The sequence below is a fragment of the Rhinolophus ferrumequinum genome, chromosome 20 (genome assembly GCF_004115265.2).
Source record: "Rhinolophus ferrumequinum isolate MPI-CBG mRhiFer1 chromosome 20, mRhiFer1_v1.p, whole genome shotgun sequence".
Classification (NCBI taxonomy): domain Eukaryota; kingdom Metazoa; phylum Chordata; class Mammalia; order Chiroptera; family Rhinolophidae; genus Rhinolophus; species Rhinolophus ferrumequinum.
This window is the reverse complement of record NC_046303.1, coordinates 34,917,109-34,932,061: the sequence shown is the minus strand read 5'-3', so window position 1 is coordinate 34,932,061 and position 14,953 is coordinate 34,917,109. Positions and strand designations below refer to the sequence as shown.

Genomic DNA, 14,953 nt, shown 5'->3' with positions numbered 1-14,953 from the left:
GAAAATTATGGTGGGTAACTATTAAAGCCAGTAGCTTAAGTTTGATCATCTTGTTTTCTACTCAGCTAGGGAATGTTTCTTACTAATTTTCGGCTGCTAATCAACTTTATTAAAAAAGGTCCTCATCCCTCTCCCACTTTCTTCATCATACATACAAACCCTAATAACTTGGAAACCTACTAGCTATATTAGAGCATTTTGCAAGGAACTTGGCAAACAAAGAGCTGTCTTGCAATCCCCATTTGACTCCCTGTAAGTATCTCAGCTCTGGTGCCCACGGCTTCCATCTGCCTGCTCACTTAGGTGGCTCCGTGCCCAGAACAGCATCTTGGTATGCTGGAAGAAAGGGCAGAATGGGAGGCCAGCTTACCTGGTACGCTCGAGGATCACAGAAAGGTGCACGATCTTTCCCCCAACGTCCTTACCGAAGTGCCTAAATTCTCATTTTTTGAGTTATTTCTTTCCAGAAATTTATCATCTTTAGGAATAGAACATTAACATTCAAATATCTTAGATAATATAAATGAAATTATTGTTATATTGATGTAGAGGTGTGTCTCAGGACCTTGAATACAAAGTTGAATGGAAAAACCTCAAAAAGGGCAAAAAGTGGCAAGACAAACTTCTCATGCTATTCAGATTTCCCAAGAGCTGTACCTATCTACATAGTACATGGCAAAAAACGCACGTCTCTGACCTGTTGCCCGGGCATGAATACTTGTGTCTTATACCATCCCAGTAGCACACTTAATACTGTCAAGTATGTCCAAAGGGATGCATAAATTATACCTTAATGTTGAATATCTAGTTATATTTTGTCTCATTTATATCTTTGTATATAACCTTCTAAGTATCCTTTATAAAAAATTCAACACATAAAATTGCAGTGATGTTTGTAAAATAGAAACTGTCTGGGTATGAATTATGTACATTGCATTACACATTAGGATTTAATATTTGCATTAGACATTGCAAGTTTGAAACTCAATGGGAATGAATCATGATGAATCGTTCTGTGGCTTTGAAAAACTGAAGAACACCTAATGTAATAAAAACATTATCTGATGCTATTATAAAATATTTTGACATTTATTAGATATTTTGGGGGTCTCAAAGTTCTAATTATTTTTCGTTTCTAGAGAGTTTGATGCCTGGGTAGTTTAATGTTTGTGTAGTCTATGGATTTTTAAACAATAACGGTGTTAAACATGGAGCATATTATTTGAAGTATTTATTTGCCATGTATAACTTTGCTTTATTTGCCAGTGTCACATTTTCCAGCCTGGGTTCACACAATGTATAACTACTTTAGTACACATACTTTAAAAAAAATCAAATAGTACAGAAGCAGTATTCTTAATTGTGGATGTCAGAGCCAGACAAAAATGGGTTCAAATAACCAGTATTACCTCTTACTTGCTATAATGTATGTCCCATTGGCCAGTTCATTTAGTTTCTCTGAATCTTTGCTTCTTTATCTATGAAATAGGGATAATCATATATGTCTGGCAGAGGTGTTGGGAAGATGAAATTATCTAAATGAATATAGAACACTTAGCGCAATGTCTATCAGAGTAAGCACTTAACAAACAGCAGTTATTACAGTTGTTTGATTTGTAGAGTCCCTTCCATTTCTGTTAGTCATAAAATTATGGAAGGATAACAGTATTACAACAGGAATAATTATTAAAGGCATCGAAGACTCAATTAGTTGTTTTCAAGATGAGAAACCTAAAATATAGAGATGTTAAGCTTGGTCCCCAGGTGGCAGGAAAGTAGCTTAATAAGTGTTTTGTAAGAATTGATTGTGTGCCATAAGGAGTGGTGTCCATTGCTAATAGTTTTAGTAAGCCTCCTGTAAGCCCTAAGAGACCCTGAACATTCCTTAAAGGAAGTCAACCAATGCCTTGAAAATCTGCAAGATTTTCACTGTGCTTAGTCTTATATTAAGTGAAACCACATATATTAAATAATGCATGCATTTCAGACTATTCCTGGGACCTAATGACTCTAAACATTGAGACAAAGAGCATCTGATTAAACATCTTTAGACTTTAAAGGGGGCAAGGGAGATTATAAAACCAGTTGCTGACTTCAAGTGCCAGTAATCTTGTGAGTAATGATTCCAATATGTGTATTTTTTTATCAACTTACCCTGAAAGTTTGAGAAAAGGCCTCTATCTTGCTATTTTTTACCTACTTAAAGTCTTGAGAGTTCAGAAGGGAATAGTTGAAGGATTGAGGCTATTCCTAAGAAGGCTATGCCGTGGCAATGAGAATTTGAGTTTCTTCTTATTGAAGACAGCAAGACAACTGGACTTATAGATAGATCTGCTGCTGGCAGAAGTGTCCCCATTCATCGTATCATTGCTATGTAAGGCATTTTCCCATTGGGGTTTTTGTTTTGTTTTGTTTTTTTTAAATTAAAGTTTATTGGGATGACAATTGTTAGTAAAGTTACAATCGACTTCAGGTGTACGATTCTGTAATACATTATATCTCACATTGTGTGTTCACCACCCAGAGTCAGTTCTCTTTCCATCACCATATATTAGACCCTGTTTACCCTTCTTCTAGAGCCCCTGTCCCCCCTTACCCTTGGTAGCCACTAAACTATTGTCTATGTCTATGAGTTTTTGTTCCTTCATTTTTTGTCTTGTTCTTTTGTTATTTTCAGTTTTATATACCACATATCAGTGAAATCATATGGTTCTCTTACTTTTTCTGTCTGACTTATTTCGCTTAGCATTATAATTCAAGATCCATCCATGTTGTCACCAAATGGTCCTATTTCATCTTTTTTTACCACCGAATAGTATTCCATTGTGTATATATACCCACAACTTCTTATCCGTTCATCTATCGAAGGACAGTTTGGTAGTTTCCATGTTGCCACAAAGTGAACATTCAAACTACAATATAAATCTTCAATGATCTCACTGAAAAATTTGTAGGAATCCCCTTTAATACAATCGAATAGACTATCCTGAGGTGACAAATTATTCTTAGGAAGATCTTATGGCTACTACAGTAAAAAATAAATATGAAGAGAGTCTCAAATATGTTAATTTATTAGCTGTTTTCTGCCATGTTATTTATTTCTAAGAGGATTTTAAATAGCAAAAACAGAAAATCAAGAATCATATGCACATTACATAACATGCTAATTGAGAATTTTGCAAAGTTGGGTTCACTTAATAAAAGGACTTTGATTCTATTGAGTGTGTAACTGTATTCATCTATGTATTTATTTAGCATCAACCTGATTTAGGATAATGAGTTGTAGTGGAAAGTTCACAAGCACTGTGTGATGGTTGGATGGATTTGAGTGAGTTTCTTGTGCATTGAGAACTTTAGTTTTCTCGTTTGTTTAACAGAAAAGGAAAAATATAAGATTATAGATGGAAAAGATTAAATAATACATGGAAAAGTACTTGGGACAGGCTTGAAACTAGAGTAAGCTTTCTGTTAGGATTAGTCCCCCTTTTCTTTTTGAGGCGTGAAAGCCCATCAATGGTTACCAGGTTCTATTAGCAAATATCAAAGATGATGATTTTTTTTTTCTGCTTGTGACTCCTTCCTCTTTGGTGATCCTTCTTGTTCTCACAGTGTCCTCTGGTTTTCACAAGTATATCTTGTTGTATGGTGATTTATACAATAACCAAGTGAAAAGACTTTCTCAGATGTTTACATGGGAAAGTTGGATACTTGCCTGCTTGTCTAAAGGAAGAGATCTCCAAGTTCTCAGGGCATTCCCAAAGAATATTCCATAGGAGAATCTACTTAACTCAGCATGGCTGCTACTTACAGCATCTCCAACCCTAGCCAGAGTGCATATTCTTTTAAGCACATTAAAATGTTATTTTTAAAACACCAAATTTTCTAATATTTTCAATGAAGTCTACTCTTGCCCTCTTGCCACCAATACTTATATGAAGATGAATTGGTAGATTTACAGATTCATATATTCTCTTCTTTTTCATTTGTTGAATTTTTTCTTCTTAATTTATCTAGTGATCTGCTTGCTTGTTTTCCTCAATATTTTCCTTCAGAATAGTAAGAGGTTTGTCATGTAACACATCCTTTCAACTCGTGCACCTAGTGAATGATCCCCTAGGTTTCTTCTTAATATTTTTTGTGTAATAAGCTGGTTTCAGAGTGACAAGTTCCCTATGAGTCACCTCTTCCACAGGCTAGTCTTCGGATAATGGCAGGATCGGTTCTACATTTTTGTTGTTGTTAGATCCTCCCATCTCTGTGCCCTCAGTATCTTCCGTCTGTGTTGCTGTTACAGTGCAGACGTCTTTAAGTAGTAATCTGTATATGTGTCCCCGTACCCTGCAGACTGTGAGTTCCTCAAGTCCAGGGACTACATCTTACGTCCTATTCCTCTGTGTATGCCTCTTGTATAACAGCACCAGGCACATGGTTGGCACTTAATCAATCCTGAATGAATTCATTCCATGGGGATTCATTCTTACTTTGTGTATTGCTCAAAGATCTAAACATTTGTTTCGGGCGATCACTTAACGTTTGGGGCTCTGTTTGTCATGTTTGGGGCTTAGTTTGTTTGTACAATTGTAATTGGAGTGTATCATTACATCTTTTCCTAACACTGATTCTCGTAATTTCCTTTAATATGATACCCTATTTGAATAGCTTATGTATTAGCGTGAGGATTATATATTTTCACTAATTAGTAAAGGTATTAAAAGAAGAGCCCTTGGGACTGCCTGATCTACCCACTTCTACCCTTAGCTTCTAGAGAATCCCATTTTGTTGTTTTCTATCTGTGATTTTTGTATCTGCTTCATCCAGATGTCTCTAAATTCAGTTCAGAAATCACATATCTGGCAGAGGAGTGTCAGCTGTGTACGCAGGTTAGGGAGATGGTGAAGGCACACTGTCTGTGGGAGAGAGGCTAATACCATATGCGTTGGCGTCTGCAGAGGCCGCCACAGGAGCACCGAGGAGAGTCTCCTCATGAAGACCTGACCAGGGAGTGAAGGCCTTAGGGGTGGTCAAGTAAAGCTCCAGGGTGGAGTGATTCTTGAGGAGATAACTAAGATATACATGGAGCTCAGCAGGCAAAGGGGAGAGAGGGCTTTTCTCGCAGAGCAGAGTCAAGAGCAAGGGCAAAGTGTTGAACAGCAGTACGCTCTGAGTGTGGCAGTGGGTGAAATTGCCTGGAGTCGGGGAATGTCCAGTGATGACGCCTGAGCACTCAGCTGGAATCCGGGCTCAGCTCAGTGGCCTTGAACGCCCTGGTCTTCAGTGCCTGGACTTCATTCTGTGAAGCTGCTTCTGTATCGACATTTCGCCTACTTGTATTTCTGGCCAAGACTCCTAAGGACATGGACATTAGAGTCCTTGCTTGCTCTGCTGTGTGACTTGGAGAAACCGCACAGTTTCCTCCTCAATAATGAAGAGATGATAGAGGTACCATCTTCATTAAAATTGTGGCAGAAATTAAATCAGGTCATATTCGATGATGCATAGTGGTAGTGACACTTGGTGTCTGTGTGTTAAACTAAAATAAATGCATTGCAACGGTTAGACAGTCATATTCTGAGAAGTCTCTCCTATAACCCAAACATGAGTTAGCACCCTGCCGATGCCCAACTGTCTTTTCAAAATCAGCTTATGTATTTATTTTATTTTATTAAATTTACTGGGGTGACATTGGTTAATAACACTATGTAAGTTTCAAGTGTACTATTCTATAATACATCATCTGTATACTGCCTTGTATGCTCATCAATTAAGTTTACTTGTTATGTGGTCTGCCTTTGTGTTTATTATATAGTATTTTTAAACTTTTGAAAACACAAAGTGGCCTTACTTGCTCACTCTTTCTCCTGTCTAAACTGAAGGAATATGGATTTTCTTAGAATTTGTAAGCATTAGGCTTCAGGATGCAGGGGCTATTAGACGTGAGGGATGAGGCTGGAAGCGGCTGGTGATGGGGTGTCTTTGCATCTGCTGCACAGGAAAGGCTGAGAGGACGAGTCCGAGAGAAACGTTTGCTTCTGGAGCTTCTTCAGCCACTAATTTAATCGAGGCTAACACAGAACAGACTTTTACTTTGTGATGCTTAGATTCTGGAAATACTGATCCTAGGCCTTCACTGCTCCACAGCGTATTATCACAGACAGAGATTTTGAAATGAATTCATCTTACTGTAATTTCAAGGTATCTACGCTGTAAACAATTTAGTTGGCTTTTATAGCCCCCTAGTTAGTTGGAAACTATTCCATCAATGCTACCTTCCAGGGTCCTCAAAGAGTTGCCATTCTTTTCCATTTGAATATTCTGGAATCCTATACCATCAATCTTTGACAACTAACTAATTTAAAATTTCCCTGACACTACATTTTGTTACTAGCTGACTATATAGACTAGGACACTCATGGCACTTAAAACATTTGTTTTTATTTTTGTTTTAGGAGATTTATTTTTAAAAAAACAATGTCAATTAGGATTATTTTGATGAGTAAATGGTTTAAAACATTCCCTTTTTCATAAAAATAATATTGGAAAGCCTAGTGAAGCACTTTTTTTTTTTTGCCACAAAATAGAAATATGTGATAGATCCAATATGAAACTAAACAGAGAAGGCCATCAGTCACTTTTTTAAAAAAAGTATTACTCTTCAATTCTTAATTTCTCTGTTTTCTGTGTTTGCTTTCCCTTTAGGATGGGTCTGCTCTGTAATTAGAGAAGGTACATGTCTGTCTTTAGGCAACAGCCTAATCTCTGTGGCCATATGTGCAAAAGTAATGTAATTACAACGTAGTATTAATTGGACCGTGTGACTGTTTCTGTTTTAACTATTTGAAATCATCTTATCTTTTCATTCCTTAAAGCATATTAATAGGGATATCCTTGGGTACCATGTTTATGATGTTTCCATGGAGTTAAATATGTATACATTCATAGAAACTTCGTAAAAAATAATTCTGCTTTTTATAATGTTATGCATGGATTGTTTCTCTGTCTCAGACATCAGTTTAGCCTGAGGAAATCAAATTCTTTACATTTTGCTTAATTTATAGAACACAGATTGGATTGTCGATCTCTCTGGCTGAGGACATACTACTCTGGGTTAACATAATGAGTTGTTAGAAATTTTCAGATTTACTTTTTAACGAGTGAGCAGTGTCCATACTTTTATGCACAGTCTTTTTAAATACTTTGGTAGGAAAGGTAGAGATGGGTACCCATTTTCGCTAAATACGAATACTCAGCAGACTGTATGTAGAAACTGGCATTTATCTATGTTCAGATTTTAACTTTTGTCTCCCTATTTTTTCAGTTGTTTTTATTTCAGTTGCTGCGAGGGCTGTCTTACATCCACCAGCGTTATATTTTGCACAGAGACCTGAAACCACAGAACCTTCTGATCAGTGACACGGGGGAGTTAAAGCTGGCAGATTTCGGTAGGAAAGCAGTTAATTACCAGTCTGTTTTGTCATACTGTGAGAATGCCAGGCAGATGGTGGCATTGCATTTATTTAGGTGCACTTCTTCTATCATTATAGATCATGGTACAATTTTTTTTCAGGAATGAAGGAATTTTTTTTTTTTATGGTCAACATCATGCTTGGTGGATTTTTAAAACTTTTAGACTGCTTGTTAGAGTCTTAGTAATCATCAGCATAAATCACATCTCATATATTTCCAAAGAAAAAGTCAGTAAAATTTTGAGCATAAAATATCGTGAAGGAAATCTATGTTTTTCACTTTTTATTATGAAACTGTCAAACACATTCAGAAGTAGAAGAATAGTAAAATGAACCTGTCACCCATCACCCAGCTTCTACAATTATCAATATACTGTCACAATTGAAGGAACCTGAATTTAAGTCTCTGGATTATTTCAGGGCATCACAAAATATATTCAATTGTATATGTTGCCCTAAGTTGTTAATTTAAACATCTAGGGGCAGTGTTCACCCTTTTGGAAGTGATTGTTGTTTGAAGAATTCTCAATAATTTTCTAAAAGTAGGCACCTTCAGATTTAAAAGTTGAGGTCCTGACCTGTTTTAAGTCATCCCTTCCTTAAAAGTTTTAAGATTAGAAGCTTTAAAGCTTTCTTCCAAGCACTGTCTTGAGCACCCAAAGAGGAGCAAAATGGTTGTACCATCCTTGCTACCTCCCGTCCCTTTGTCAATTCTGACATTTATGCATTGCCTGTCTCTCTGTCACAGCAGAGAGTGTGCTGAGCTGATGCCTAGCACCGGGGAATGCTGATGGCATAATGTGTTGACATTGCATTGCTTCAATTATTTTTGAATACATACTCTGATTAGAAATTTGTTCCATTAAGAGTGGAATGGAAGTATTACCCTTGAGACATAAAGACACCTGAGGGTGAGATATGGGCTTTTGCTAAAATATGATGATCTTTTCCCACTCCAATTCTCCCCCCACCCCAATAAATAAGAGAGAGCAGAAAGTGTTTATTTCTTATTTCAAGGTGAGTAGACTGTTCAATACCTTTGGAATGAATCTACTCTGTTGGGTGCTATATGTCCTTTTCTTCTAAATTTGAAATACAACAAAGGTGAACATTTGTATTTTGCAAAACTTTGTCATTTGTTCTCATCTAGTTTGTTAAAAATGATGAAACCGTGTGTGTGTGTGTGTGTGTGTGTGTGTGTGTGTGTGTGTGTGTGTTGTTTCTGCAAATGAATAATACTAGGTAGATAGATGTAAAGTTTTTCAACCATGTTTCCCTGAAAATAACACCTAGCCAGACAATCGGCTTTAATGCATCTTTTGGAGCAAAAATTAATATAAGACCCAGTATTATATTATATCATATTATATTATATTATATTATATTATATTATATTATATTATATTATATTATATTATAAAGACCTGGTCTTATATTATAGTAAAATAAGACCGGGACTTATATTAATTTTTGCTACAAAAGACGCATTAGAGCTAGGTCTTATTTTCTGGGAAACAGGGTATTACTGGGTAGAAAATAACAGGAGAGTAGGTGGGAGGAGAGAAGACTTGCAGTTCTTCAAATTCAAGGTTGTTGGATTTGCTGTGAACATATTTGTAGTTTGTCAGTAGCAATAAATAAATTAATAAGGATTTATAGTGATTTTCTTCTGGTGTTTTAATAATACTATAAGGTATATGTTGGAATAAGTCGTATTGAACATGATTTTCTTGTATATTTTTAAAATACATTTTTACAAAGTTGATTTTGTCTGTATGAACAAGGGTATTAAAGGACACTAAAGAATTATATATGTGGGGATTATTTTTAATTTTATGATGACATTTTTATTATAACAGATAAGTTCATCTTAAAAGATCCTTATGGATCTTTAAAACTAACAATTTATAATATTGGATTCAGAAATAAATTTAAACGTAATTTTAAATAACTTAGAAAGTTTTTTAGAATATTTAGAAAAGTATGAACAGCTCAGGGATGATAATTGTTAACATTTTTGATGCATATTTTTCCAGTACCTTTCTCCTCCTCTCTGTCTTTTCTTGCTTGTTCTACCTATTATAATCAACAAAAATGAAAATATGTTTTTGTGAGCATTTTTATATAAGAATGTGTTCTGAACATTTTATCGTATTATCAAATATTAAAAAACCATTTGTAACAGCTTAGATTTTTTCCTTAATGGCCAAAGCCTAGTCTCATTATTCAACCCCTTATCAATTAAAATTCCTCGTGCTTTCTGATTATTCATTATTATGCACAGTTGTATATTGAAGACTCTTGTAGAGAAAGCGGTCTGTACTGCAGTTGCAGTGCTGAGTGTTTGAAAGCCTGTGGTTCTTGAGGCAGAAAGGTTGTGCTGTGCACCTCCCTCGGTGTCAGGGACTGACTCCATCCTGCTTGGAACACACACTTGGCTCACATCATGTGCACGAAGTGTAATGAGCGAGATCCATTCACCAACTGACAATTTTCCCCAATAATTGTGCATTATTTTTGACTTTAATTTAAGACATGCAATTAACTGTAATTTACTCTGCACTTGGGCACATGTTTATGTCTGCGGTGAAGGAAACATAGTGGAAGCTGTGGAGAATCAGACAGTCAGAATGTGGATGATTCCAGGCAGCAGAATAATGAGGAGAACCACTAGGTCCTTAATTCAGAGTTTGTTTGTGAAGAGCTTTAGAAACAGTTTCTTTGTCCTACCTCGTTCTCTGATGTGAAAAATACCATAAAAATTTTATTATAATAGACAAATGAATCTGTAATTATTTTCCCATATTGTAAAGGTTACTGCCTTTCTTAGAAAAATAGGTGGGGGGAAAGGGAGAAGAAGAAACACTAAAATTTATTGAGTTTATTCTATGGACAGACACTTAGATATTTTTGTTCAATTGTCTCTTCAACCTAGTAAGGTATAGTAACCTATATTTTTGAGAGAGACATGAGATTCAGAGAGGGTTATGATCTTGCCTGGGCTTGATTACATAGTAGGTGGTTTTGCAAACTGCAATTCAGGGGTTTGATCAATATCCTACAATCTCAGATGGCCCAGGGTCTATATATTTGTATACATGACCATGTTATCTTACAGAGCTGCCTAATTTCCAGTAAATTATTGATCATTACATATATATGTATATGGTGCCAGAAATGTATATACATATTAAGAAAGAAAAACTGTATTAAAATTGTAATACTCAATATATACCAATAACAAAAAATGAATACAAGTCACATTTGGCTTCTGCAATTATAAGAGTTGCTCAAAGTGGTTACCATCAGCATCTAGGCACTTCTGATTACGGTAAAATACTGTTTGAGCAACGTTGACTAAAGTGTCCACTTGTATGCATTTTTTTGGCACCCTTAGTATATGAGTATATGTTTTCTATATACAACAAACATAACACCATGCTATCAAAATAAATTGCACTAATACCAAAAATAAATGTATCACATTAGAACATTTTATAATTTGAATTACTAATTCAATAATAATGAGTGAATTTAACCTTAGTACTTTGGGAATTTTACCTGCTGGTCAAGGTAAAACAGACAATAAAGTATTTATAGACCCATTCAGGTTTAAACAAAATGCAGTTCTGATTTCCAGGTGACCATAATGCTGTAACTATTTTTTTTTCTTGTAAGCTAAGTCATATTTAAGCACTTACCTGAACCTTATTTTCTCTATGCATTTTGAATGAGTAAATCCCACAGGTTTTAGAGTAACTAGAGGTTTGTCCTGCCTGTATGTAATAAAATCATACAATTATGGAGAGTCAATCAGACTCATTTCTAAAAAGGAGTTCATCTTTACATTATTTTTGAGGAAAAAGGATTTCAAGTCCCTTATCTGGCCTCTGTCTTCACCACATTGCCTCTTCTTGCTGTTGTGTTCTGCAACCAAACCCAAACTTAGCCTTTCCCCTTACCTGGAGTACTTCTCCACTGTGGCGGCCATTTTCTCATCATACAGATCATAGCTCGTATGTCACCTGGTTCAAAGAGGCCACTTTTTGAAAGTTTCCCATCACTATCATCCAGTTTCACTTCTTCAGTAGCCCTTAGAGTGCATTGAAATGATTTTGTTCATTTGTTTCTCTGTTTGTTTTTTGATTTCTATACATGTAAGTTCTGTGAGGGCAGGGTCTTGGCCTGTGTTGCTCAATTCTTGTCTGCACTACATTGAGAACCACGCTTAGCCCATAGTAAGTGCTCAGTAAATATTGATTGAATGACCCAAAAATATGCATGACTAAAATGAGTATTAGTGTAAAGACTAAGACATACCTGAATTTATTATTTCTGCTTGATTTACTCTGGCCAACCAGCAGTTTACAAATTAATTTTCTCTTCATCAGTGCTGTCCTGGCTAGTCACCATCATGAGTGTCGGTGCAATTAGATGACTTTAGATAGCATTGGAGTCCCAGGATTGCTTTGAGACTCTTATGTATAGACTGTACACACCTGCTTGGTGTTTACTATGTTTGTAACCTCAGGCTACAGAAATAAATATCACTGAGTTAATGTAAACATGCACAAAAGATGTATAAGACTTGAAGTTCCTCCTCTGAAGACCTCAAATGATTGTCTGATTGTACTGTGGTTGAGAACAAAGTGTGTTGAGCGTTGAATTAAGAGACCTGACTCTGTCTGTAACTCACTTGTGACTTTCAAGAAGTCATTTATCCTCTCTGAACCTTAGGATGCTCAACTGACAAAAAGAGCACTGAACCGATACTTTCTAAGATCCTTTTCAGTGCTGGGTTTTCATGTTGTATATTTCTGAAGTTATTAACTTATTTTCTAATAACCAGATATCCTCTGGTGAATAAAAATCAGTCCATTGAATCTGGAATCAGTGCTATACCATCCCTCCCTAGAATCTAATTTTTTATTCTAGCTTTTGGAAGTTTAAATAGATGAGAGCCACGCTTCTGGGATATGCATTGAAATCACATTAAAAGAAAATTATTGAAGTGTGACAAGTAAATGCATAAATAAATTCACCGAGAAATTAATGTTCATTTGCAGCATGATAGTATGAAAACCTAAAAGGTATTTTCCCCGTGTAAATGAGATTAAAACAAAATAGATGAGTCTGTAGAATTGCTGCTTCCTGTAATTCTTGCAAGATGATGATGGTGTCATCCACATTTCTCAGTCATTCCTTCACTATTTTGAAGGGTCATGGCCTTGCTGGATGGAAAGATAGCTGGGTTAAATTTACCCTTGAAAAAAAAAGAGACAGTGACAACTCTATAATATAAGCATTTAAGGTCTTGGCTTATTTCACTGACTTTCCTAATGTGGGAACCAAGTTAAATAGCTCATTGGTTTTAATCAAGTAAAATTACACAGGTCTCTTTCCCACCAGAGGTCTAAAATATTACCCTCCTCCAGGCTGTTCCTTGTCTTGATTTGAGAAAGGAAATTATTGTAAATCACATTGTAGATTACTTTGCAGAACACACCAGAGATGTAACTCTGCAGAGGCCACAGCAAGTGCAGGGTTTGTTTGTAATGTGCCTCTCAGAATTCACATAGGGAATAGCAGAAAACAGAAAGAAATCAACTGCCTTCGGATGCAGAGAAGAGTCTGTCAGTTTGATAAATATCAAGTCTCTGGATAAAAGCCCGTAAGTCCCCAAGGTACAGACCTTTAACTGTTTTATTGTCATTAGCATGTAAAATTCACCATTGATGCCATAGTTATAAATTCAAGGTTAGATATAACTTATTGCATTCATTATGGCCTGTAGTATTCAGTTTTAATGTATCTTTGTTTTATAAAATATTATCTTTTAGCAAAAATATCTTTATTAACCAATAAAACATCACTGTACTTTTAAAAAGGCCCTTTGAACAGTTTAATGCATAAGCAGTTTTAATGCAAAGTTCAGGAAGTTGCTTTATATAGATCTGAAAACTTAAAAAATATTTTTAGAATAATTAATGCCACAATATGAACCAAAGGAAGGGCTATTTTTCTTCCCCAATTTTCAAGACTTCATTAAAACTCCAAATCAAAATGTACATACCTTAAAATCTATCAGGTTATCAAGATTACATGTTAGAAATAATTTTGATCGACATATGAATTAGACAAAGTTATTTCCCCCTAACTCATTATTTTAGCAATGTGGTAACCCATTTGAAAAGGAAAGTGTCTTCTCTCTGATCAATTAATCACTTAGCTTCAGTATTTAAATCTTGTTTAATACCCCACTCATCCTCTCAAAAGTTTTCCTGCATGCAAGAGAGATGATGGTATTTAATCATCTGTAACTTTTCCCAGATATGTTAACATGCGACATATATGAGATTTTTTTTCTCGTTTTAAATGGATTTTATTTTTAAGAGCAGTTTTAACTTCATAGTAAAATTGAGCAGAAACTACAGCTAATTCACATATATTCCCTGCACCCACGTATGCATAGCCTCCCCCGTTATCAACACCTTCCACCAGAGTGGTACTTTTATTACAATTGATGAACCTACTCTGACATGTTACTATGAACTAAAGTCCATAGTTTACATTAGGGTTCACTGTTGGTGTTGTGTATTCTATGGGTTTTGATAAGTTATAATGACACGTAACTTATTTGCCATTATAGTAGTATCATACAGAAGAGTTTCACTGCCCTACAAATCTTCTAAAAAACTCATCTTTATGGATTTGTTACAAGCTGTAAATAGGAACAAGAAGGAAATGTATGAACTGCAACTAATATACATATTCTACTCTATGAGAAATCTCTGTTCAGTCACCATTAAACAGATTGAAGCAATGTGGATAAGGGGTGATTGCTAAGAATGGCAGCTTCGAACTCCATGGAAAGGAGGAAATTCAAAACTGTTCATTCATTCTTAGCCAAATCATGCATGTGAGGTAACAATACATCTTAAAATGCAGAACAGACTGCTCCAAATAGGGCTGATATCTTATTCTCTACTGTATATGGAAGCCTTCTGGCCAAAGGGATTTCAATATCAAAAATACTCTTGTTCTCATACAAAATGAGGGGCAAAATTGTTGGCAGTAAATCAGAGAAGTGATACGGGGTATGAGTTGAAATATACCCATATATCCTTATGAAAAAATCTGCGTATGGGATAACTAGCACCCTAAGTGCTGGCAGTGATGGCCAGAGTGAAAGAAATATAGGTCATGAAAACAAGAATATCACTGTAATGAATTGTAGAATTATGTAACGCTCATATGCTATTCAACATAACAATGATTACACTTGAACATGACTTTTGTTAACCTATAGGGAAGGGTAAAAGGTTGCTTAGACTTTAGCAAATCACTAATGTCCCTTATTTATGGATCTTCATCCATCTCCTGCTCTTTACCTTCCAAGAAGCCACATTTTAAAATGCAGCCAAAACCAGACTCTACTGATCTATACATCAGTATGCCTGATTTGTACTAGAATTTTGGATGACAGTGAG

General features: G+C 35.6%; 1 protein-coding gene across 3 annotated transcripts in view; it reads left to right on the top strand.

The window, feature by feature from the left end:
• CDK14 (cyclin dependent kinase 14) overlaps positions 1–14,953 on the top strand; it is a 553,564-nt gene that overhangs the window by 281,787 nt on the left and 256,824 nt on the right. For all 3 annotated transcript variants that reach the window (XM_033088529.1, XM_033088527.1, XM_033088530.1), the window contains one exon: positions 7,316–7,439. In XM_033088529.1, coding sequence (XP_032944420.1) covers positions 7,316–7,439 — 124 coding nt within the window. The remainder of the gene's footprint in view (positions 1–7,315; positions 7,440–14,953) is intronic.